The sequence below is a fragment of the Larus michahellis genome, chromosome 13, assembly GCF_964199755.1.
Source record: "Larus michahellis chromosome 13, bLarMic1.1, whole genome shotgun sequence".
Classification (NCBI taxonomy): domain Eukaryota; kingdom Metazoa; phylum Chordata; class Aves; order Charadriiformes; family Laridae; genus Larus; species Larus michahellis.
Genome location: NC_133908.1, coordinates 9,264,299 through 9,291,293, shown reverse-complemented (window position 1 = coordinate 9,291,293; position 26,995 = coordinate 9,264,299). Strand labels below are relative to the sequence as shown.

The window sequence follows — 26,995 nt, the reverse complement described above, 5'->3', positions numbered from 1 at the left end:
ACTAAACTGGAGTGAAGTTAGGTGCTAAGACACCACTGAAATATTCATGTTGTCATAGAAAGGATGCAATACAAGATGAAAAAAATGATTTTGGGTTGTGACAATCAAATATAGGAGGAAAAGATATGAAACTCTTATTAATGACTTTGACATAACCTAGCAAAGTTTCTGAAAACTACAAATCCTTGGAGAAAGTCTACAGCTGCTGGCCAGGATCTTCAAGCATCCATCTATATAGAATCCCACAGAAGTGATGGTGGGTGAACAGAGGCTGCGATGTCCATCCATGTTTTGACATCATTGCAACACTGAGTTCACAAACACCCTAACTAAAACCTTTAGAGGCAGCTCCTGATAGATTCACTGAAACTGTGAAAACAGGTATGCCTCTTTGCTTATGTAGACTGCAGATAATACTTTTGCCGATGCTTCCTACTTGTGCAAGTGCTATATAAAGTACACCTTCCATACCTGCTGTACAAAATACTCAAGAAAGCCAAGTTTTCAAGAGCGCAGGGGTCAGTCTTAAGAATTATATTTTATCTGGATCACTTGCATGAATGAAGCAGTAGAGTATGAGTGAATGCTGCCACTTCTGGGAAGAAGCACATGTTTAAATGCAACACCCTTGAAAAAGGTCAGGGAGCACCAAATGTTTATACTTTATTTTCCTCATAAATGCAATAAAGACAGTCACCTTCATGCAATAAAATCTTCAGATTAAATAAACTGCTATGGAAACAGAATACAGGGTGTGTGGTTTGGTTGATGGAGCTACCAGGTGTCGAAGACATGTCGAAACACGTTTGATAGTCAGTTGTGCTCTTCCATTCCTTTCAGCCGCGCAGACCAGACTCTATTTGTAGTGAGCCAGGAGAAAAGTGCTTTTTCTAAAACCTTACTACTATACAGGGGAATTTACTCTGCACTTTTGTAACCCGGGGTATCACTTGTGGATTTGTGTTCTTGCTTCTCCTGAGAGTATATTTGCCAGATAACCAACAACTTGACCCATCTTCCAGAAGAAATTATTGGAATAGCATATTGAAATTGTTATTCCACTTGCTTAGATAGTCCTCTGGATCATGACTGTGGGTCTGATACTGTGCACAAAGGAGCCACCAGTGTGGACAGAGTAGCCTCCGTCTCTGTATCAGTGACACCAATATACAAATTCATGTGGTCGTGCATAAACACTGTGCTGCAAGTCCACTCAGTCTCATGCACGGTGCTGACAGAGGTTTCAATGAAAACATTTCAAAAATGATTTTGCAACTTAAGAAAACATACTTCAGCAATTACCATTTCCTTTACCATGAAACCAAATTCACTGTACATTACAGCTTTAAAGCTGAGATCTAAGGTTCAGATCAACTCTTTAATCCTGACTGTGGCTTCAGGTACTTCCTGATATTTATGAGAAATGCTCCAGGCCTGCAGCTGGGCTTTGAACAAAAAAATAATGAACTTCGTTGACTGTGAAGAAAGTTCTACACTATTTTAAAGAAAGTTAAGCTGTGACATTTTTTAATCCAACACTAAATCACATAACCCAAATGCTCTGCATAATTCAGGAATGTTCAGAGCAATAAAAACACAATTAGATCAAACTGGGCTGCTAAATGAGCTGAAATCAATCTAGCTAAACTTGAGCAGTCTTGCTAGTCTCTCTCCTGAAATATGTCCCATCGCGTTTTGGAATAATGCAATATTTTACTATATAGTACCTGAATCAAAAGACTGTTTCAGTTCTGTTCTAACATACTCCAGGCACTAATTTGCCATCTCCTCTTATTACTTTAAAAATATGAAGTATAGGACCACATCGTACAGAATTTCGTACTTATTTATACAATACACTTTACAAATCTAATTATAGTATTAACTTCTGGAGGCCTTGTTCCTATCTAATTAATGTGACCTCTCCATTTAATGAGAGGCTATTTATTGAGAACTTACATCAAATTACTTCTTGCTCACTTCGCTCAGGATTTGGATGCAAATTGAATGTCAGCTAGGACTGATGCAAGTTTGCAAGGGGCAGAAATCAACAGAAAATAGAGTTGCGTTGATGCAGCACAGGAAATTTTGGCAGGGATATGATGGTTTGTAAATAAGAGGCCATTTTCTCTTCAGGAAAAGAGGGCTCAGGGCACAGTCTGACAAAACAGTGCTTGGAATGAACAGCAATGATAACTGCAGTGATTAGATACCCTGGTAAACAGGGAACACATGAAACGGAAAAACAGTTTGCTTCTGTTGAAGCAAAACACATTGTTGTCAAGGGGAACAGGAGAGAGTCCTACACAGGTTCCAAGAATAGAGTGAGTGATGTTTTAAAGAAGAGTTACAAAGAATAAGGGCTCAGACAAAAGAAGTAAGGGTCTGAAGGAAAAACAGAAATTAGGGATGAAAAAAATAGACTAGAGAACAGCAGCAGAAATACAAAGCTGAAAAATATTATTTCCCTCTTCCTGAGAGAAAATGCTTGCATTATATTTCTTATGCAGTGAGTTGGATATTACCTCTTCAGTAGCAATTTTTTTCCATAACGTGCCTTTTGCTTTCTGTCTTGGTATGTAAATACTAGTTTCCCTGTCCCCCATACTCTACCCAAGGTAGTAAGTAAACCAGGCTCCACTCTGTAGGGAGATTGGTTCCTCTATCCCAAGCATACTTATAGTAAATTAAATGTGACATTAAAAACTTGCATTGGGAACGAGCAAGACTCTTAACTCAGGAGATATTATTTTGGATAGTAAGTCAGTCTTTAAAACCTTGTCTCTCTCACTTTAGAAAAAGACTAATTAAGAATGCAAAAACACTGTGGTCCAGATTTGTGAATACTTAATACCTACCACAGGAACTTGAATTTTCGAGTTTATTTTTGAGTAATTCCCATTTGAATTTTTTTTTTAACAAATATTTAATAAGATTCAGGAGCAACATGTTGGGCTTTTTAAAATGTAGCCACATGTATGAGTTGCTGAGTTCTGTTGTGAAGTGTTCCATATTTTTTCTTGCTTCATCACAGCAGACAATACTTTTTATTCTGATATTTTGAGTTATTGCTTTTTCTGGGGCTAGAACCAAAAGAGCTATTGATGCCTAGACTTGGTGTTATGAGACAGCCATGAAGGTAGCAGTTCAACTTACATTACTAGGAGTTTGCAATACACTTAAATATTAAACTAAAGGTACTGGCGTGAGCGTTTTCTTCACTGTGTGCATTGGAATCACTTATTTATTTACCATTCAGAATCCCAAAGTGCTGCTAACTACACAAGTTAACAGCTGTCTGCCTGTACAGTTCCTGGCTCCTACCTCCTCAGGCATCTTTTTCCTGTTTATACTTGTACATCAAATGGGCCTTTGGAAAAATCCCTGATTTTCTTTTGTTCCGTTTCCTTTGTTCTGTTTCCATGCGGTCTTTTCCCCTTTGGAGATGACATGGATGGGAAATGGCTTATTGTAGCAACAGGGGACAGAAGGCAAACCCAATTGCCTCATGGGTAAAACAAACATCAAAGCAAAGTGCAAGTCAAGTAGCTGTGAAAAAAATATTTCATTTGTGATACTTCGATGTGTTGAAGTCTGGCATTGGTAGGTTTTTTTGGCAACACACTAAAAATCAAATGCAAACAGTTGCCATTTTCAAAACCTTGTTTTTCTTGCTGTTTCTGACAAACCAGCCAGGACTAAGGACACGAGGCACCTGTTGCCATTGCTGCATTGCCAGGTCCACATTCCCTCCGACTCTGAGAATTCATTAAGCCTACCGGTAGAGTCATAGCTTTAGCTGGGCTTGAATTGCTAAAAAAAAAAAAACCAAGCAAGTCTGAAAGACTGTGAAAACCAAATTAGAACCTATCTTTCATTAAGTACTAATTAACTGTCTGACAACCCACGTATAAAAATGAGGGTGCTTGTTGTTGATGTTTATTTTCACTTTATAAGGAATTGCTGTAGGTAGCCAGGCTGATTAACTACTTTTAACAACTCCCATCTAGAGATAATTAAGTTCTGCAGTGAAATGTTAGGAATTTGGCATAAAAAAATAAACATTAAGTATGGCTGATATTTTAAATGAATAAACAAACATAACTATTTCCAACACACACATTCTGCTTTCTCATGATTTACATAACATAAATGACTTTGACAACATCTTTATATTCTGTTTATCTTTAAATACTGCTAAGCAAAAAAAAAATCTGCATATTGTGTTTCTGCAGCTTTAACCCTCTGACCCACTGGAGAGTTCTGCAGGCTGCAGAGCAATAAAAGTTCCCACTGCGGGTGAAGAGCCAGTGGCAAGCAGTAATCAGTGCTCTTGAAAGCACTGAACATGCCCCATGTAAGTGTATGTATTGAGTTTGTTAAATATTTATCCAGATTTCTATGTGAATGATAAAAATCACATGCTAAAAGTACTTCAGCTATCTTTCAGCAGCAAGATCCACACTTTCACAGTTCAAAAGCTCTTCTTTTTAACTTGTAAAAGAGAATCCAGCTTCCTAAGTAGGTTGCTAAGCTGACATCAATGAGAAGCACAATAAAACTGGCTTTAGGGACAAACGGATAACCTAAATCAAACAAAAAGAGATATTTGTATTATTTACGTTAAGTATTAATGTTAACACTGGCACCCATTTCTACTTGGAGTAACAGAGGATGAGAAAAAGGATCCTTGTCCTGTATTCACTGCAGGTACCTGAAAAACTGTAAACGACCTCATGAGATCAGACTGGTCTTTTAAGTTTTTAATTAGATAATGCTATCTCTTGTCCCTTGAAGTCAGTGTCTCCAGATGCATGACAGCCATCTAATCTTTAAGCAAAGGCTTAAAAACTACAGAAAGGCTTAAAAACTACAGAAAGGCTTAAAAACTACAGAAAGACTTAAAACCAACAGCAATGTGCACGTGAGGCCTGGTGCTGTCCAGACACCCCGTCCTTCCAGGGAAGCCTGGAAAACCTTGGGTAAGAGTTAATTCCCAGTTAAGGCCACCTACTTCCAAGTCACAAGATTTGCTAGTTCTGCTGTGGAGTATCTAAAATGCAAGTTGTGATTCTCTCTCTACATAACAATCATAGCAATTGCATCAGCCTTGGCAGTTAGAAAAAGGTGGGTTTTTTCTCCTGTTTGATTGCTAGTCTGCTGGAGAATGTATCTCAAAGGAAGGATGGATGCTCTTGTGTCTGAACTGTTGATGCTTAATTGGATTGTGATGATTCTATAAGCCATTCCTGCCGGCAGTCCCCAGGGGATGCATGGTGTGTCCCATTTCTCTCTATATTCTGTACATTTCTGGAAAAGAGCAAGACGTTTAAGGGGCATCGCTGTAAACTGCTGACAAATGCCGTCCTGCACTGAAACAACTTCAGACTTTTATTTCCTGTTTTATTGCTCCACCTTCTGGTTGATTTGAATTTATTTTTCAAGCAAGAAGTGGCATAAGGAGGAAGTAACTTTTAGCGGGAAAACCCTCCTCTCACAAAGGTGACAAACCCCAGGGAGGGGCCGGGACGGGGCCGAGACCCCCCAGAACCTCGCTGTGTGGAGACCTGCGGGTCAGTACTGCCCGGTGAAAGGCCCAGCGCCGGGTTCAGTTGCGGCCCGGCGTAGGGAGCGGGGCCGGGCGGTGGCGGGGCCGGGCCGCAGCCGCCTTCGGTGTCGCCCCTCGGGCCTGTCCGGCCGCGCTCGCGCGCAGGAGCCAATGGGAGGCGAGGGAGCGTTCCCGCCTTGCACCGCCAGCGCGTGCCGCCCCGCAGTCCTGCGCCTGCGCGTGACCCCATCGGGCTGAGGGGGGGCGGTGGCGCGGCCGCTCTTACGCCGGTCTGCGGGCGGCTTCGGCGGCAGCGGCGACTGTGGGGTTCGGTGGGGACAGGGTGGTGTGGCGTCGGGTCGCCGTGAAGGAGACGGCCTGTTGTGTATCGCCGGGGTGTTGTGTACTGCAGAGTCCCTTCGCTGCACGCGGGCGGGCTGAGGTAAGGCCGAGGGCCTGGCAGCGCTGGCGGTGGAGGGGTGGGGAGTACCTCTGGGTGCGGGTTTTGGCCCCGCAAACTGCTCGAGGCCGGCGGAGGAGTTAGGGCCGAGCCTGCACGGAAGGGAAAGGTCCCTTTGGGAGGAGAGGATGGACAGGTCTGTGGGGACAGTTTGCATCGTTGGGGAGGTGATGAGGCAGTCAGGGTTGGTGTGTGCTTTGGGTGAAGTGTGCGCTGCGCCTGGAATAATGTAATGAATTAGTCTAAATTGAGTCTCAAGTGTAACTTGAAAGTAACATCAGCCCGAGTTACACTTGGCTGAGGCTTCAGATCCTGCCATGCTCTCCAATCTAGTCAACTTTCTTCACAGCTCCAGAATTTGTAATGGGCTGTGCCAGTTGGTTCAAACTTGACTATAAGAAGCTGTAACTTCCCCACACTACTTGTTGTGGCTGTGTTAATGTGGAGATCCAAGAGCAGGGAAGTTTGCAGAGGAGGGTATATTTTACTGAACCAGTTGAAATGGTTGGACTTGATGATCTGAAAGGTCCTTTCCAACCTAGGCAGTTCTATGATTCTAAATTAAATAAGGGCAAAGGCAGTAGTGTTGCTCATTGTGCTTAATGGAATAAGGATGGGGAAGGAGATTGAACACTAATGCTGAAGGTGGTTTGTCATAGAAGAGAAGATGACAGGAAGAGCTAGAGCCAGAGCAAGAGGAAGACCTCCAGGACAGGAGGCTGCTATTCCTTCTGTAGGAGCTGCATCTGTAAGTTGCATCTCTTTTTAATTAGCAAGCTAGGCTTTGAAATGTCATAGCTCAACTAATTCCTATTTTAATATCTGGTATATATGTTAGATGATATATGTGTTTATGTATATATTATATCAGGAAATTTTTGTATACTTACAAACAAGTACTCTACCGTAATACAGTTTTCACAGTAGAGCTATGTGGAGCTGGTGGAAATAGGAAGGCATTGTCATAGTCTGCTTTGTCCACTCTGATACTCTGCAGACAAGCAGAATATATTAGGCTGCTGTTGCATATTTGGGCAGAACCTGGGTCTGGCAGGTGTTCTGACCTGTTCCTGTTGGTTTTAATTTTAGTATCAAGGACTTTCTGTCTCTGCCTTTGAACTAGTGTTTAGGGCTTGTTGTGTGCATATATACCCTGTTCAAATTGTAGCTTGAAATTGCCTAGTACTTTATTTGCAGCTGCTGCCACGTGCCTGGAGATCTCTAAAGCAGTTCTTCAAATACTGTCAGTTTTTAGTAACTGTCAGTTTTTCATTTGAGAAAACTATTAGACTGGAGGAGTGTTCCTAGTCCATTTCTTGCCAGTGTCAGATGAGTTTAAATTGTGATAGAAGATAGTTTACAGTTCTGTTTCTCAAATAATTGTGTCTTGCATTAGCAGTAGCATTGATGCACCTCTTGAACCTGGAGCAGAATTTGTAGAACTAAGAGACCTGATTAGTTGAAACTTGGTCTCTGACTTGAATAGAATTGTTAGCAGAAGTCGGGAGGTGATATCGATGCCCTGCTGGGGGTGAGGAGGAAAGTGAAGGAAACAGTGAGGTTTAGGTACTTTACATGGACTATGAATATTGATGCAGTCTGAGTGGAGAAAATCCAGTTTGGGTTTTTTTTTTTTTCTATATAGGCTGCTACTGTTCCGCTTTGTAGACTGCATGTATCTCCCTCCAAGAGGGTTAGTTCCAGAAATGTTTCCAAAGACATGTTGAAAAGAGGTTGCAGAATGAATAAGAGGGTTTATATTAGATGCCTGGAAAACGAGGGCTTAGGCGTGCCTTCTGTTGCAGGGGAAGATGGGAATAACTAGCCATGTATTGTAGAAGTGAACCATACCATTTAACTTTTAGATTGGACTGATGCAGAGGTATCATGATAGACCAAGCTCTTATTACTGAGGTTTTTATCAAAAAGTGTGAGTGAGATTTAAGGAGGTCAGGGGCCTGCCTTTCCTTACAAATGTCCTGGCAGGCCTGGGATCTTTCTTGCTGTAGAGGTAGGAAAGAGGATAGGGTTGGTCGATCCCTGGGAAGTCCTTCCCAACATGGACACTGCAGCCTCCAAGAAGGATGCCAAGAAGATGGAGATTTGCTCACTGTAATGGTGTATGGTGGGAGGTTGAGGCACAATGGGCACAAACGGAAGCAAGAGTTGTTTTGACTGGGCATAAAGAAAAATGTTTTCATGATGAGGACAGTCAAGCACTGGAACAGGTTGCCCGCTGAGGTTGTGTAGTCTGCATCCTTGGAGATGGAATAAATCTCTGAGCAAGCAGATCAGACCTCATGATTGACCTTGCTTTGAGCAGGAGGTTGAGCTAGAGACTGACTGAGGTTTCTTCCAGCCTGAATTACCTTGTGATTCTGTGAAGGATAGGATTGTTGAAAACTCCATTCCCCTCACCCATGCAGCGAACCCTATTCAAACATAATCTCTTGCTTCGGTTTATGACTTGACATGGAGCTCTACTCTGATCCTTTAGTCAGCTCAGGATAGTGGGGCTCCGTGCTTAGCTGTTGGACTAGAGAACGTTCTCACTTGTACTCTTCTCATTCTCTTCCCCATCCCACCATGGGCGGACTGAGCGAGCAGCTGCCTGGTGCTTGGTTGCTGGGGGGTTAAACCACATCAACTGCTTTTTGCTCCCTGTAGTATTCATAAGACTTGTGACGCTATGCTGTTACTTTGATAGTACTGGACTCTGATAATTTTCACATATCCTCTTTAGGGTTGTGTGCATTGATATTTGCAGTAGTACTTACGGGTGTTTACAGACTTCTTAGGGTATACTTCTGACAGATCTTATAACGTGTAAAAATAAGGTGGAGAGTATAAGAACAGAGAGGCCTGCTTAATTACTGATCTTGTGTTCAGGGTCAGAACATGCATATGGGAATGACAGGACATGTACCAAGAGCTCTGAGAGCAAAGGAGTAGAGGAACTCCAGGAATGATTGCTGGCAGGTTGCGTGACACTGGTTCAGGGAGTTCCTACTGCTATGTTGTAGGACAAGACAGAGCCAGGCTGGCCCTCTAGCTCAGGTTTCGTGATCATCCTTGATGTTGGCCTCTTGCTTGCTTACACTTAAAGTAGGGAACTTCATTATTCCTGGGGGGATTAATTTGTGGGGCAGACTGCAATCTGGTAACACGAAACTCTGAATTGTGGGAGCGCTCATGGCTGAAGGTTGTGTGTTGCAGTTCTTTCAGGCATGACACTCTTTTTATTATTTATTCACTAGACACTAAAATTACAAAAGCTGTTTTCAGACAATAAGTAATCAGCTACTTGAAGTATCAGAGGGGTTGTTAAAAATTAGAAGTCCAGAAATTTTAGTTAGAGCTTAGAAAGAGAAGATTTGCATTTACTATTAGTTAAATGGGTATTAACTTACAAAAAAAAATTTCTGAACCCCATTATTTTGGAATTTGACATACAGAGTAATAACTCTGCTACTTAACATAGGAAAATAGATTTAAGCTGATGTAACTGCCACACTTGGGTATTTGACTGTTCTGTACTTGGGTAGTGACTTCGTTTTGCTGTACTCTTGGAAGTATGCTGTTTCTGCAGCTGTGGTACAAGAGTTCTTCCCAACTATTGCAGGTTCAACAGACTTTGCCAAGTCAGCCACCTGGCTTTCGGCAACCTCAGCAGCCACGTGTTCCTCCATCAGTATCAGAAGAACCTGGTGGCCGTGGACGACAAAGGGGCCCTCAGAGTGTTCTACAAGGCCAGAACAGGAGAAAGCCAGAAGGTCAGAAAGGGTGAAAGAGTTCATTGCCCACAAGAGCAAGTGTTTTGAAGAGAATGCAGTTAAGACATTCTTTAGACTGTACTTCTAATTTTTCTTTTAAAAAAGAGATTTATTACTAAGATTTGGAAATTTTCACTGTACATACCTTGTGATGGTAGTACTGTCATTCTAAGGTGCAGTATAACCGAGCCAGGAATTTTGAAAACTACCTTAAGTTTGCTCTCCTCCATCTGTACCCTCTCTTCTATCAAAATAGTTTAAAGAAATAAATTAGAAAGTAGCTGGCACGATTAACTACATGAATACCAACAGTAAATTTCATTTTGGTAATACGTCATTGTTTTTCTTGAATACTAATAAGAAAATTAAACTGTGTTGCCTATTTTGCATCACAGTGTAAACATTTTGGTGCCAGCTGAAGTGAAAGATCAGTCATCCCTGTGTTTGCAGGAGAGATTATTGATTTGGAAGGTTTACATCTTTTTTTCAATCTGCCTAGTGAGCTGGTTCTATATGCTTACTAGTTAATTGTCTGTAAATATTAGGAAACTAATATGTGTTACCTGAATGTTATTTTAAAATGAATTTACTACATAGCAAAATCTGAAACTTAACAATGCATGATTTCTCTTAATTTTGTATATATATATGACTTTCAAAATTGAATTGTATTTAATTCTTATTGGTATATAAAACTTGATTGTAATTCTTCCTCAAATTTCAAAACAATAGGATTACAGATTTCGGCAGGATTTCAGGAGTTGTCTTTAGCAGACAGGGGTGGACGTCGTAGAGATTTCCATGACATTGGGGTAAATACTCGTCAAGCCATAGAGCATGTTCAAGAATCAAAAACTGGTATGTTCAGATTAGACTATAGACATATAAGCAAGTTGAAATGAAAAATAGTTTTCTTTGTTTCTGCTTTTAGTATGCCCTAGAGAGCCAAATTAAAAAATAAAAAATAAATTGTGTACTAGAAAAGTTACAAGTTGCTCCCGATATCTGAAGAGGAGCAATAAGATGACAAAGATGGCAAAGTGCTTCAGACAGAAGTTGTGTGGTATTTCGAATTGCAACTATTTAGGCGTAAGTGATGATCCTTGTATGTTCCTGATGTCCACTTCTCCAAGCAGGATACTCGAGGTTTGATTCTAGAAGTTCCGGTTTGTAACACGTTGACCTAACCGAATTTGTAAAGATAAATTCCTAATAAATGTGGAATTTGAGACCTGAAGAAACTTTTTAGTTAAAAATAAAAGGTGATGTGCTTCTTTCCTTGAGATGAAATCATGCATATGAAAAGATGTAAAAGGAGGCTGTCATGGTGGTCCTGCCTTCCTGCTAGAATGCAGTTATTTTAATGTTCAACAGCGTAGGTTCTGTGCTGATGAGTTTTGTACTGCAAGTGACTCTGTGAGACATCACAACATAACAGCAACTGTAGTCTACCTTTGCTTAATTGAATGATAACAGGAGCGTGCCACGGTCCCAGGAATGGTAGGGCTTAGTTCTGCTTAAGTCACTTTGTGCCGGAAGCAATATAGTTCTTACCTTTCTCATCTAGATTTTCTATCTAGAGCCAAGTTGATGCTAGATCACGGATTGCTGTACTTAGTAGGCAGCTGTATTGCTGGTCTTTTGTTTTCTCTATAGCTTTGTACAGTTTTCAGGCGTAATAGACACGCTTTGTATGTGGTGGGATTTTGTTTGTTTTCATCTAGGGTGTTGTATTTCGATAGGAAAAAAAAATGGTCAATGAAAACCAAACTAAATGAATGATCTGTAATTTTCTGCAATGTATTTTTTGTATTAGACTTGTGTCTTTAAGTCTAAAAGAAATTGTAATGAAAAAATAGGAAGAAATACTTTAAGTGAGTGATCTGGAGCTAGTTTTTACTGTTGTGGGCTTTTTGTTTGTTTGCTTGTTTGCTTGAAAAATCTTGAAATACCAAAAAAAGTCATCTTGTCACATATGAATGGGAATGTGGATATCTCTAGTGATTGATACTCTGTTAGTTTTTGTTCTGTTTATGACTCATGTAAAGAAAGATTAATTTATCCACAAAGGAATTTTATGTTTTGGTGGAAGTTCGTCTCTCTAGTACCTGGTACTAATCCTTTGGGGACAGGTTACTGATCAAAATGCTTATCTTGTTTGATGTGAGAGTTTTCCTGACAACTGAAGGAATTATAAAAAGCTCTAATAAGTGGGTGAATGCCTATGTTAACACTACATCTATGAGAGCATTTGCTACAGCTTACTGTGCTTGAACTGTTGCAGAACACGGCTGACCTCTAATCTTTGTGTGAATGCCTTAGTTTTTTTAAATTTCTCAAAGCTGTTGAATTACTATAAACTGGTAAAAATTTGTAACTACTAATATGCTTGCCTCTCATTTTAGGTTCTTCAGGTGTTATGATAAAATTAACTACAAATTACTTTCGTTTGATGTCTCGACCCCAGTGGGCTTTATATCAGTACCATGTTTGCTATAATCCTGAGATGGAAGCACGCCGTCTTCGATCAGCTTTGCTCTTTCAGCATGAAGAGCTAATTGGAAAGACACATGCATTTGATGGATCAATATTATTCTTGCCAAAAAACCTAGGGAATAAGGTGTGATATGAGAATGCTATTTTATTTTTTATTTTGACTTGCATTTTGTGGTGCTTCTTGTTTCTACTGGTCTGGGTGAAGTTAGAGAACTGATGTGCCGTGAGCAACATCTAGTTGGATCAAATGTATTAGTATAAGCTAATTTGCTTGTGTAGAGAAATTCGGTAGTAAACTTCTGGTTCTGTTACACAGGTTCTGCAGGCAAGAGTAATCCTCTGCACAGAAGTGGATAGTACAGACAGTATTTTTCCTTTAGTTTTCTTTCTGCTTAGATCTTTTCATAACTTCTGTATTTCAACATCCAACATAATGGAATGGGTGAATGTGTTGGGCGTATGCGGCAAGATTTTGGTAGTGGAGGTCTGGGGTGGGCCCTGTGTGAAGAGGTTAGGGGATGTGAAGTTGAACCTGGAAAAAGGAGAGGGGGAAGATGTTCTCACTATGTGTGTTAATGTTTGTCTTTTTGCCTCTCAGTACCTGAATCAGTAATTAAATATATATCTTAATTGGCAATATATTAAGTTTATTTCCTCAAGTTGAGTCTCTTTCGCACGATGGTAATTGGTAAGCGATCTCTCTATTTTCATCTTGAATTTAGGTGCTTTGGGAGTAGCCTCCAATCTACTCCTTTAGTCGTCTTCACCCAAATGAACAAGGGATTTTAGGCTGTAGATTACAGTCATAGCAGGAAATCAAATTCCTGTTTCAGTTAAGTGTTGAATTATTACTCATAATGTTAATGTATGAGTTCAATTCAATATTAATGGAGCAAAGGCCAGATATAACCCTGTTTGCCTCTAGTTTTATTAACCTATCTTCACTTTCTTAGGTTACTGAAGTGTTTAGTAGGACTCGAAATGGAGAGGATGTGAAGATAACAATCACATTGACTAATGAGTTGCCACCCACTTCACCTACGTGTCTGCAGTTTTACAACATCATTTTTAGAAGGTTTGCTGTCCAAGTTATGTCTTTATAAGAAGTCATTCTAAAAATATCTGACTGAAGTTTTTTCTTTCCAAAGAATGGACTACAGATCAATATTACAAATGTAAATTTTTAAGCCTTTGTAGCTAGTGTTACTATGTGGCCAACCACATGTGGCAACATTTTAATGTGCAGTTATATGCATGTTTCTGGCACATGTTAGTGTGCAATGAGTTTATACCTTTTCCCTTAGCAAACACATTCACACTGGAGTGCTGTTCTAGGCAGTTAGTCCTATATAGTTCTGCCCTCCTTTTGTGTCTGTGGATTTGCCTCTTAAAGCAAATAGTAGTGCAGGACCATGCATAGTTTGATAAATAATGGTAAATGACATCCATATTTCAATTACAGGCTGTTGAAGATGTTGAATTTCCAGCAGATTGGACGTAATTATTACAACCCCAGTGACCCAATCAGCATCCCTAAACACAGGTTTGGCAAAGGGTATACTCGGGTTTAGGAGATGTGAAGGGAGAAAGGATGATATTTTGATACTGCTCTGGTAGCTCATCTTGTAAGAAAACCATGGATTTAAAAACTGTTACTTCTGGGAAGCATGGGACCTCATTCTCCTACCTCAGTTTCTTCTATGTGTAAGATCTCATTACCAGTGTGTGTTCTGCTATTACATTTTATTGCGATGTCAGAAACCATGCATAAATGTCTGTAAGGCTGAGATCTCTGAATACTTTAATTCTTTAAAAAAAAAAAAAAAAAAAAAGCTGGGGGGTGGGGGGAAGTTCAGGAGCATGCAGCCTTCATTCTGAAGGCCATTTAGTCTGCTGTGTAAATTCATACCTGGCCATACCCCGCTTGACGGGTAGTTCTGGCACTCACCTATTGTGAGCTGTCATGTCTTGTCCCTGTTCCCTGCCAGGATCTCCTACAATGTGACTGATGCTTCTGGCTGGCCCTAGGCCTATCGTACAAATTAGTAAGCTTGAGTTTGACTGGGGCCCCATCATATGGCTGTGGTGTACTCCTGGCCATTAACCTAGCCTGCATACCCTGGTTAATGGAAGAAACTTGTGTTCTACTAGATAAACTGTTGGTCTTTTTCTTTTTAAAGTGTCTTGAATACCTGTACATTTTGTATGTAAGTTATTTAGGACTAATAGCATGAAATGAATTTCTTGGGCTTTGAGGCATCCTTTCTTTCACTTCAGTTATATTGCTACATCATTCAAGTAACCTTTTATCTTGACTAAAGATACCTATGTGTAAAATATTTTTTGTTTTGTTAACTTTCAGGAGCTTGTTTATACTTAGGTAATGGTTTCTTTGTGTCTTGACTGCTTTGTGGTGTCTGGGAAAGTGAACAGAAATAACTCAAGGGGTGAGAACAGAGATGTGTTAAAGCACGCTAAGGTTCTGTATATTCTCTTTTGACAGGTTGATGGTTTGGCCAGGCTTCACAACTTCTATCCTCCAGTATGAGGAAAGCATTATGTTATGTACGGATGTGAGCTATAAGGTTCTCCGCAGTGAAACAGTGTTGGATTTTATGTACAGTCTGTATTACCAGGTTGAAGAGCAAAGATTTAGAGATGCGTGTGCTAAGGAGCTGATAGGTTTAATTGTTCTAACAAAGTAAGTCTCTTTGGACTCTTGTCGTCTTGGAGATCTACTGATTTTTTTTTTTCTTTTTTTTCGGGTGTTCCACGTCCCGAAGTATATAATGAAGCATCAGAAAGCATGAAAACTTTATCATTGTCAAGGTAGCAAACTAATCAAGGTGACAGCATTTACAAAAGCAGGAAGTACCTACTGGATTAGTTGTGTTTTCATTTGGTTTTATTACAATTTAGCTTTTAGTAGAATTGATAGCATGTTACAATTGAAAACTTGAAGTTACTGCTCCTCACAGGAGCAGAACTTTCAACTTATGTGAGTATTGCTATTAACTTTTTTGTCACACAGTTCTATTTCTTTTCTATTTGAGTTAAGATTTAAAAAAAGACTGATGAAATTGTTTGTTTAGGTATAATAACAGAACATACAGAGTTGATGACATTGACTGGGATGCCAATCCACGGTGTACCTTTAGAAAAGCAGATGGTTCTGAGATCAGCTATGTGGACTACTACAAAAGGGTATGGAAGCTTAACTGTCAGTGTGTGTGTTATGCTTTAACTTTAAACATTAGAGCATTGTTAGAGGTTTACTTATGCTGCATGGATTTGTAATTCATAATTTTTTTAGTAGAGTTTTATTTTTAATGGATACTATATAATCTGAGAGCAGTAAGTAACCTCTGCAGTGTGATTCGACATGAGTAGTTCATCCCAATGCATAGTTGGTCAGGCAAAAATGCCAGGAGGCCTGCTTGGGTGAACAAGGGAGATCCTGGGAAAACTCGGAAGCATACAGAAGGTGGAAGCAAGGACAGGTAATCTGGGAGGAACATGGAGACATTATCCCAGCATGCAGGAATGACGTTAGGAAAGACAAAGCCTAACTGGAATTGAGTCTGGCCAGGAATGTTAAAGGCAACAGGAAGGGCTTCTGTAAGCACATCAGCGACAAAAGGAAAACTAGGGAAAATTTGACCCCGGTGCTGTGAATGAGGCAGGGCCCCTGGTGACGCAGAATGTGGAAAAAGACGAGGTAGTTAATGCTGCCTTCATCTCAGTCTTTACTAGCAAGACTGCTGTTCAGGATTCCAAGGCCCAAGAGACCAGGGGAAAATCTGGAGCAAGGAAGACACACCATTGGTGGAAGACAATCAAGTCAGGGAATACTTAAGCAAATTAGGCATAACTGAGGTCCATGGGCCTGACGATTTGCACCTACAAGTAACTGAGGCAGCTGGCTCTTGTCATTGTGAGGCCGCTGTCAGTAATCTTTGCATGATGGTGGTGACAGGGGAAAAGTGCCTGAGGACTGGAGAAAATCAAATGTCACTCCTATCTTGAAGAAGTTCAAGGAGGATGACAGAGGCAACTACAGGCCAGTCAGCCTCACATTGACCCCTGGTAAGGCGATGGAGCAGCTAATCCTGGAAACCATTTCCAGGCATGTGAATGACAAGAAAGTAATCAGGAGTAGTCAGCATGGCTTCACCAAGGAAAAATCATGCTTTACCAACGTGATAAACTCCTGTGATGAAATGGCTGGCTTGGTAGATGAGGGGAGAGCAGTGGATACTGTCTACCTGGACTTCAGTAAGGCTTTTTACACTGTTTGCTATAAGATCTTTGTAGAGAAGCTGATGAAGTGTGAGCTGGATGAGCAGACTATGAAGTGGGTTGAAAGCTGGCTGAATGGCCAGGCCCAGAGGGTGCTGATTGGTGGCACGATGTGTAGTTGGAGTCCAGTAACTAGTGGTGTACCCCAGGGGTCAATACTGGGTTTAGTCCTGCTTAACGTGTTTTAGTAGTGCTCTGGATGATGGGGCAGAATGTACCCTCAGCAAGTTTTCTGATAATTTATTGGAGGGAGAATATATTGACAGTCATCTTAAGAGAAATTACTGTTTGATGTCTTTGGTTCTTTGAAACAAATTTTACATGTGTGTCTCTTAGCTTAACCTTCTCTACTGTTGAGGCCTACCATCATAACTGTGAAATCTGTGCATCGGTTTCAACTGTAAAACAGGATCAGACTTAATAAACTAGAAGCAAAACTTATATTATCCATTCTAGTTCAGGATGGAGTTTATAAATGATAAATCTGCTCTGCTGCCTTGCCCATGATCTCACTTTTTTGTTTTTTTAAATGCTATCTTTTGGATGGTTTCTGAGGTGTGGTTCTCTTTAAGAAAATGTTAAACTGTGAGGTATGTTTTTTGACTGTCAATTTGTGTCACCTTTTTGGTTTTTTTAATTGTGTTTTGTTTCTTTCTAAACTGAATTAGTGACTGTTAGACAGACCAGCTCTTGCCAGATGCAAGGAAAGGTTGCAGGAGGCCTGAGAGGTTCAGAGCCTTCACTTGGCATCTTGTTTGATTCTTGTGATGTCTTGAATTAAATTGCTCTATAGGGCAGGAACTTTATCCAATACTGAACTGGAATGAGCATCCTAATCTTGAATTAGATACTCTGGGTGATACTGCCTCAAGCAAGGCAGAAGCGTTGTTTCAGTTGTCTCCTATAAGTCAATAATTTGGTGGCACCAACTGAGAGAATAGTGCTTCCCTATTTAGTGTTTTCTGACAAAACCAGTTCCTCAAGTTAGATGTGCTAAGTGGAAAAAATTTGCTGGTTGCTTTTGTTTTGGTTTTGTTTGTTTTAGGAAAAATACTCATTTTCTAAAATGAGCATTGTTGTGAAGATATCTATTATGAATAAACTAACATACAATATGTGTTTCTAATACAGCAGTATAATCAAGAAATTACCGACTTGAACCAGCCTGTCTTGATCAGTCAGTCTAAGAGGAAGAGAGGAAACCTGATGCCAGGACCTGTGGCTCTAATTCCAGAGCTGTGCTTCCTAACAGGTACTGTAGCATTTTTTCATATCAAAGAACTGTCAAACCATAATGCCTGCTGAAATTGATATTTTGACAGCAGCCTCTTGCCAAGTAGAAATGTTTTTTTTTCTATAAACGTATGTTTAGAAACAAGTTTTGTAGCTAAAACATTATTTATGTAAATGAGGCTGAAAAGTTTGTGGGGTTTTAATGTTGCATAGTCTTTACGTGTGGTGTTCAACATTAGCCCACTGATGTAGAGTTTTTTGGTGGTAGAACTTCTGTTAAAAAGGAGAAATTTGTGATAAATTGATAATTTTGTAAGATACATAGGTATGTATTTTGCTCTGAGATACTCACTCACTTTGCACTGGCAGTACCTGTCCATCTCAGCACTGTTTTGTTTTGCTTTGGAAATGTAAATAAAGAGCTGCATGTCTTGTGTGGTTTCTTCTCAAGTGCAAAAATCCACTTGATTTTTTTTTCTGTGCAGATGTGAATGTATGTACAGGGAGCATCTGAAAGCCTTGATGATTACTGACACCAGTTTACGTGTCTGCGCTACATACATAGTTAATCTGCATGACTTGCAAATTTTCTTAGTCCTTAGTCTAACCCTTACTCAGAAAAATATTTTGCTGTTAATAGGATTAACTGAGAAGATGCGTAATGATTTTAATATGATGAAAGACTTGTCTAGTCATACACGAGTGCCACCTGAGCAAAGGAAACATGAAATTGGAAGACTTATTGACTACATCCGAAAGTATGCTACCTTAATATCTTCTGTGCTTCTTTGCCATGGAAAAATTGTATGATAAACTTCTTTGTTGCAACAAAACTTTGGAAATCTTACTGGTTTTAAAAAAGAAGAGTTTCAGCAAGAACAAATTTCTTCATGTTTTAATTTAAATCTTTTTAAACAGAGATGACAATGTTCAGAAGGAACTCCGAGACTGGGGTTTAAGCTTTGATTCCAATTTATTATCCTTTTCGGGAAGAGTTATTCAAGGAGAAAAGATCCTTCAATCAGGAAATGTGGTAAATAAAACAACTTCTAAAACCTTCTGGATCTCTCACTGATGAAGCACATTCTTAAGGAAGGAAATACTACTTGTTGGTTTATAAATGAAGGATCATGAGCAAAAGCGTTACACACAAGTCTGTCCAAACAGGAGACTCGCATATTTCTTAAATTGTTTACAGGTTCTGTTTAGAAACTCCTGAAGATTCTTCTGGCTTGCCTTAGTGTCTTCCTTGCAAAGCAGTCCCTCTGTCTAAACAAAGTCACTTCAGATACACGGACTAGGAGACTAGAGATGTTTCTAACTAGTTTCCATTTATTAAAATACCAAGGCTTTCAAATGAAAAGCCACTTATTATTTCAGTTCAGTAGATAAAACACATACAGTATCGGTTCACTCAAAGGTGGGGTGACTCTTCAGTGTGAATAACTTAAATTTCAATGATGTCATAGATTGACATAAAATATTACATATTTGCTCTGTAGTAGAGGTCTGTTTGTTTTGAATGGATGTGAAATGGAAAAGGGCATTTTACAGTATCTTGATCTGTATGTCTGTGTATTCGGTAGAGCTTTTATTACTCTTGTTATTGAAAAGATCTGATATCTTTATAGTAATACTTTTCTTTTTCTCAAGCAGTTATGTTATTAAAAAGAAAAATGGGAGGAAAATAAGTCAATACATAAACGGCTATGTCTTTGTAGCACAAAACTTGCAGAGCAAATAGCAACAACTTCTCTGGGCTAAAAATCATAAGTGTCTTTGCATAATTATAAGTGAAACATTTGAAGAGTGTAGGATTTCTTGAAAGGGGTAGGTAAAGCTCATTTTGAATTAGTGGCAATAGCAATAAAAGGACAGATAAAAATCAAGTAATTTGTTCTAAGCAGAAGTGTTACAGTCTGTTCCTGAAATGTTGCAGGAAGTAGCTGTGATACAGCTTGTTTGGTAGGATGTTAATTTTCTTTCTCTACCATCTCTTACAGTTTGATTACAATCCTCAGTTTGCTGACTGGTCAAAGGAAACCAAGGGAGCTCCCTTAATCTGTGCAAAGCCTCTAGAAAACTGGTTGTTAATATACACACGGCGCAACTATGAGATTGCTAATACATTACTTCAGAATCTGTTTAAAGTCACACCATCTATGGGAATCAGAATGAACAAGGCAACCATGTAAGTGTCTTTAGAAAACTGATGGAAAAAATTATATTTGCTAAGGTATGTCAGTTAGTATGCTTAGGCTTGTTAAATAAGGAGATAGTATTGTATGTCACACCACTGACATCTGTGAGATTTTTTAATAAAACAAAGTTGCTTTTGATATGCAAATTGTTCAGTTTTCTGTAGTGACTGATTTTTCTTACTCATGCTTTCGTTTGTGAGAGCTTTCACTGGGGGTTAAAGCATGCCAAAACCAAGCAGTATTAGATATGCCCATTGAGAAAAACCTTCTCAAGTGGAGCTGTATGTGTAATACAAGAAGAAATATATATTTTCTTGCTGACGTCTGATGTATTCTGATTTGTTCTCATTGCAAATATCTTCCTTTGAGTACCTGTGCTTGCATTTAATTTTGAATTTCATTGCTCTTGGAAGGCTAAGTTGGGATGATTCCTCTTAATCTTCAAAATGTGTGAATATTGTACATTTATTAACAGCTATAAATGTGACACTTCATACAGTACTCATGCATAATGAGCATTTATGTTTTTGCTGAAGTTTCAATAGCTGTTAGTTCCTTTTTTCTGTAAGCGTGTTTTCATCTTCCTTTTCAGGATTGAAGTAGAAGATAGAACAGAAGCTTATTTAAGGGTTTTACAGCAATGTATTACCCCTGACACAAACATAGTATGTATTTGAATCTGTAATTTCAAATCATGTTAACCTCTGTAATTGGTGTTTTAAGACTAGTGGGATTCACTCTCAGAAATAAAACTCTTGGCCTCTGAGTATCTACTGCATGGCTACTCATACTCCTTATCAAACCCAGACTAACTATGAATAGGCTTCTGGAAAAGAGCCTTTTTACTTGGCATTGAAGTGTAGACACTGAAACTTTCCGGGTATTTCTTTCCCTGTGAACACTTGAATATTTCTCGTGAGCGTAAGAAACTCTTCCTAAAGAACTACAGCTGTTAACATAAATCTGAGAATGCAGCTTCTTAAAAACACTTTTTTTTTTTTCTTCAAAGGCAGTTTGTGTTTTGTCTAGTTCCCGAAAGGATAAATATGATGCCATCAAGAAATACTTATGTACAGATTGTCCCATTCCCAGTCAATGTGTGCTTGCTCGCACTTTAAGCAAGCCTCAGACTGCTATGGCTGTAGCAACAAAAATTGCCTTACAAATGAACTGTAAAATGGGTGGAGAACTTTGGAGTGTTGAGATCCCAGTAAGTAACTTTTTTTCTTAAATGGTAACTGTTTTCTTTACTGAGCCTTATTTAAAAAGCAAGCCTTTTTCCCGAAAAAAACACTTGAGTATTGCCTGTGTAGTTTGTTTTGTGTCTGTGAGAAGAGGCATGACATTAGGTAGGATGTAAGGAGACATTTAATTCAAGAATTTGCTGCTCATGGTTTACTTAAGTGTCCTGAAACCATACAGCTTATGTCATGATCTTGTTTCACTGTAGGATGGAGAGGATAGGTGCTTTGGCATGTCTTCATGTATTAATACATATTCTATATTGATTCCTTTTAAGCTGAAACAGGTGATGGTTGTGGGAATTGATTGTTACCATGACACTTTGTCTGGAAAGCACTCAATCGCAGGATTTGTAGCTAACCTGAATCAAACAATGACACGGTAAGATTTGAATGTCAAATTAAAAAAATAAAAGAATCTTTATCTTTCCCTTAACTGAGAAGTAGCTTGGATGTGGTGGGCCATCATGAAAGTGTCCAAATTGATTTACTGTACACTGTTAATAAGAGCTATATATTGTGAATTGGTTTTTTTCAACTGCATCCCTTAAGGAATAGCCTTGTCCTTCCACAGTGCTTGGGAGAGGGGGCAAGTGGTGGGGAAAGGGCTGGGATGAATAGAGGGTATCAGGGTGACGGGGTCATCTGTGAGGTGAGCTGACTTGTGTGGAAGTTCTTTGATTGGGAGGAATTGCACACGGTGTTAAGGTGTTGTCTACCACAGGGGCCTTGAGGGAGGTATTCTCGTAGCACACTAGCTCTTGCTTAACTGCCTTGACCCACAGTAGCCATAAAGACTAAGTGGTTGTAGCCATTTTAAAAACCACTTCAAAGCACTTCCCAGGCTTACTTCAATGAAGGTCATCAGTCATCTTTTATTCTGTTCTTCACAGGTGGTTCTCCCGCTGTGTTGTTCAAGGTCAGGGGCAAGAGATTGTGGATGGGCTCAAGGCCTGCTTGCAAAGTAAGGGAAGCTTTCTGCTCTTCTTGAGTCAGATCTAGGGAATGATAATTTAGCTTCCTCAAAAAACCTCCCCTCAGCTGCCTTGAGGGGGAGGCATTACTAACTTGCAGTTAGATAAAAAACAGATTAAAAATACATTTGTAAATATTGCTGAAAACTAACAGCATTTAATGTACAATTTTTCATTAATTCCCATATTTCTTAACAATAATTAAATACTACTTATCAATGCTCTTCAAAGAATGCTTTAAAGGAGATGGACTTAAAGGATGACAACTTACTGTAAGAGGCCAGCAGAGTAGATAATCTCCTTAGGTTGCTTCTTTTTGAGTCAGTACACAGGTAAACCAGAATTATTCTTGCAGGTACCACTTGTGTATCATGATGCATACCTCTTTCAGCTTACTGAACGAGTGAGGACCTTAGGTTTCAAACCATACTGCTGTTTTTTCAGAAATTAAAAATCCATTTTTGTTTTGGAGTGAATTGTCTTTATAGTTAACAGCTTATTTTTATATATATATATATTTATTTTTTTTAAGCTGCTCTAAGAGACTGGTTCAAGTGGAATAAGTATTTGCCCTCTCGTATTATTGTGTATCGTGATGGTGTAGGAGATGGACAACTGCATACTTTGGTTAATTACGAAGTGCCTCAGTTCCTGGATTGCTTGAAGAGTGTTGGTAAAGACTACAAGTAAGTCTGTTTCCACCAACCACCATTTTCATACTGCAAGAGAAATACACCCTGGGATACAAAAAGTGATTACAGATGAAGGTTGTGTTGCCTCTTCATCCTCATTTATTTTTACCTGAGCTCAAATAACTGCTTTTCTGATGATTATTTACATGATTTGAGATGCCGAACTTCTAATAGAACAGGAAAAGTTTTTCGTACATGCACCACGTGAGTATTCAATACACGTGTATATGCATATACTCTTGATGCATATGCTAATTAATATTTTTTCCAATTACGATAGCCTGATTACTACCACATGTGTCCGGTAGGTCCATTTTTTCTTTCCACTTCTGAAAGGGCTATCTATTGTCCAGTCACTTATGTTCCACAGTTTTCAACATTCTGCTTTAAAGCTTATCAAATGCAGTGACTTGGTTTTTTAATCTGCTCTGAAAAATGAAGATATTTCCTGACAGCACAGGCAAGCGGAGCACAAAACACGTTATAGCTAGTAGGAGACGAAGTGCTTACTGCTTCTGCTTACCTTCTGTTAATGGCTTGCTCTTTACCAAAACACTGTTAAAACACAGTGTTTTCTATATGAAAAGATGAGGTAGAGAGATAGTAGAAATCAGATCTGTCTTTAGAAGATCCCTTTTTGGTCTGTTTTGTGTCTCCCTACGTAGTTAAATGTACGCTGGATTGGTGAAAAATAGTATCAAAGTTGTACCAGAAACTAAAAATCTAAAGTTCCAAACAATGTCCTATTTAATCTAAATCAATGAATCAGTGAAGACTTATATGTAAAGTTCATGCCCTGGAGAACTCTAAAATTGCTTTTAATTTGAAGCTCTAGAGAATCTGTTCCTGAAATATTCTCAGTGCAGGTTTTCACACTAGTTTTGTGTTTCTTCTTTTATTTTCATTTGCTTTTAGTCCAAGACTTACTGTGATAGTTGTGAAGAAACGAGTGAATACCAGATTCTTTGCACAGAGTGGTGGAGCACTTAAAAACCCACCCCCTGGTACTGTTGTTGATGTGGAGGTTACCAGACCAGAATGGTAAGTTAGTCTAGAAGTAAAACTTTTGTTTACTGGCAACCTGATAATAAATGAAACATATCTGATACTAAATTGACTGTGGGATCAAGTAGAAGAATACTTCCCACGCTTCTGTCCTTTTGAAAAGACATCACAGTAATGTGTAGTTGAAAGAAATGAAGAAGCTTAAATTTTAGGAGTTCATTATGCAATTATCATGCCGCAAGGTGTTCCAAGCGTTGTGATAGGTAATACTCACCCAAACATGGCTGGGTGTGCTGGAGCAACTGAGGAGCATACGCCAGGTACCTGTGTAGGGGGGTTGTCGGGGGGGAAAACTGTGTATGATGAATGGTTAAAGTCTTCATGGTTGTAAGATCTGTTCCATATAATAAGATTATTTACATCCTTTCAGATCTGGCCTTTCAGAAACAGAGGAAACTGATTATTTTCTGACCAAAGCGTAGGCATACTTTTGGGGTTTACTCAATATGCATAAAGTGACTTGAAGAAAATAAGTAAGACAAATACAGGGGCTCTGCATTTTTCTAAGACAAACAGCCCTTTCTGTATCAGACTTCTGGGGTTTTGTTTTTTCTATTACAGGTATGATTTCTTTATTGTGAGTCAGGCAGTGAGAAATGGTTGTGTTGCACCCACTCATTATAATGTGATTTATGACACTAGCAGTCTGAAACCAGATCACTTACAACGTTTAACCTACAAACTTTGCCACATGTACTATAATTGGTCGGTAAGTATTTTGTCTGGGAAATTATACTGTTTTTCTTCTAAGATTGTGCATCTCTGCAGTAACAAACCACAAGAAGGTAGAAAAAGGTGTCCTTAAAACACCTGTGCAGATCCAAAAAGCATCTGGACCTAGAGCGGTGGTTTGAGAACTGGGTGTTTTATAATTATGTGACCCCTCTGAAGTCTGAAGATTACCTTAATCTTTATTCTCACTAGAAAATACTTGTTTTGAGTATTACTCCCAAATTCTATGTGGGAGTGCGATGCAAACGATTATTTCTTACCTGCAGAAATACTTAGTTCTTTGTGCGGAGATGGAACCGTGTTCCTCCATTTCCCTCGATGCTGCTGTTGCATACAGAGATCAGCACGCAGGCAGCTCATGCCTGAGGTGTGCTTTAGATTTGTCAGTTTAGTAATTGAAAATACATCACATGACTTACCCATGTCCCACCTTCTGTGAAATCCAGCATCAAATGTAAACCTGTGTAAGGGGCTTTTTAGGAGTGAGGAGGAGGATGGGAAGTTTTTTGCATTTATTCTTCTATAAGGTGTGGGGGTTTTGCCTCTTTTTTTTTAATGTGTTCAGTGTATGTAATGTTGTTTTCACAAATCTGCATAAACTACTGCAGGGAATAGAAATTCTACATGTATCCAAACATTTGAATTCCCGAACACAGTTACAGTGAATGCGTGCTTATTTAAATGACTTGAAAATAATTTTTTTTTTTTTTTTCCCCTGCAGGGTGTTATCAGAGTACCTGCTCCTTGCCAGTATGCTCATAAACTGGCTTTCCTCGTAGGTCAGAGTATTCACAGAGAACCAAACCTGTTGCTTTCAGACAGACTTTACTATCTTTGAAGTTGAGTTACGAGCTAAAAAAAGTAGTGTGGTTCCTTTCTAGAGAATGTAGAATGTTGGGGTTTTATGGGGGTTTTTGTTGTTGTGGTGGTGTTTTTTCTCAGGAGACATGTGGATAATGAGTATGTGCAGTTGTGGAACTTTATTTTCATTGAAACAGGAGATCTGTGTTTTGAATAGGTCTCTGCTTGCTATAAAAACTCCATATTATTTTTAATACTTTTCTAAAGTGTTTCTGGGATTCTTCATAAAAGATTATCAGTTGTTCTTATTTTTTTATTTATGTTTTGGGGAAGTCTTACACAGAATTATTTTTAGCATACAAGAGATACAGTTATGCAGACCAAAACCCAAATTTCTCTAGTTAGCATTTTTTTTTTTTTTTAATTTTAAAAATGCAATCGTTGCTTCCTTGTTTTTCTTGGCTGTTAAAATGAGGGCACAGGTTTGTCTCCTAAACTATTTTGTACCTTTAAAAGGGGCTGTCAGCTGTTCTTGGTTATCAAGGCTTTGTTTTAAGGCTGCATAGTGCGGCAGAACTTGCCCTTGTGAGTGATTTGCAGACGAACTGGAAACTCTGCTCACCTGTGTGTCCCCAGGGGCAGAGGGGAGTGGGAGGAAGTTCTGGAACTTACCAAAGTTTCAGGAATGACTGTCAGAGGCAAAATTATTTCTGTATCTTATCACAGCTTTAGGAACATCTTTATTATCTAGGGGTACAGTATTGTCTCCACAAAACGCAATGGCTTTGTCTAAGCTTGAATGCTGTTCGGGAGGCTCTGTGACTTGTGATGGACTGTCCTACTGACATGCTGTTTCTGAGTCTTGTAACTTCATAATTACTACGTAGTATGAGTTAATTGTTGTTATAGACAACTGCAGATTCATTACTGGAAGGAACTAAAACTCGTGGTTGACATTGTTTCACTGCATGCTTGTTAAATGAGAAAAATTTCAGTGCACTGATGTGCAAAAAAGTAGTTTTGTCATGGGTTTTTTTGGTTGTGCAGTTCCAAGTACTGGGAAACACTTAGGCCTTGGTTTGTATTGTACTTCTAAGGCTTTAATTGGTAACTATTCAACAGGAGTAGCTTAATTTGTAAAGCAAACAGCAGGTGTTGATGGAAGCTGACTTCAGAGTTTTTATTTTGCCTTTTTGTAGAGTCAAACTAGTGCATAGGGAAGTGCTTGGATTGGTGCTTTTTTTTTTTTTTTTAAACTAACTTCTTGTGAACCTTGTTCCTTTCTTCGTGAGATTTAAATAAAGTTGTTTCTGTAATCCTTGCTTGTTTGATCCTGTTAGATGCATTTGTGTACATCCCGCAGGGCTGGGCTTTAGGCATATTATGTGACACACGCTGGAGTAACTTTCTAACCATTCCTTACCTCTGGAAAGCTCCTGGAGTCTTGCATTTAGGTGAACCTTTATTCAGCAGCTGTCAA

At 39.2% G+C, this 26,995-nt stretch overlaps 1 protein-coding gene across 1 annotated transcript; it reads left to right on the top strand.

Moving 5' to 3' along the window:
* The first annotated feature begins 5,882 nt into the window (after positions 1-5,882).
* PIWIL1 (piwi like RNA-mediated gene silencing 1) lies at positions 5,883-26,830 on the top strand. The gene is made up of 21 exons (XM_074606879.1): positions 5,883-5,990; positions 6,668-6,756; positions 9,631-9,781; positions 10,514-10,639; positions 12,187-12,401; positions 13,231-13,352; positions 13,740-13,820; positions 14,781-14,978; positions 15,370-15,481; positions 17,708-17,828; positions 18,450-18,567; positions 18,728-18,842; positions 19,813-20,000; positions 20,603-20,675; positions 21,020-21,220; positions 21,530-21,633; positions 22,145-22,215; positions 22,758-22,911; positions 23,833-23,958; positions 24,544-24,691; positions 25,436-26,830. Exons 2-21 carry the CDS (start codon positions 6,676-6,678, stop codon positions 25,550-25,552), a joined length of 2,622 nt encoding a protein of 873 aa, XP_074462980.1. The 5' UTR covers positions 5,883-5,990; positions 6,668-6,675; the 3' UTR covers positions 25,553-26,830.
* Positions 26,831-26,995: the final 165 nt, after the last annotated feature.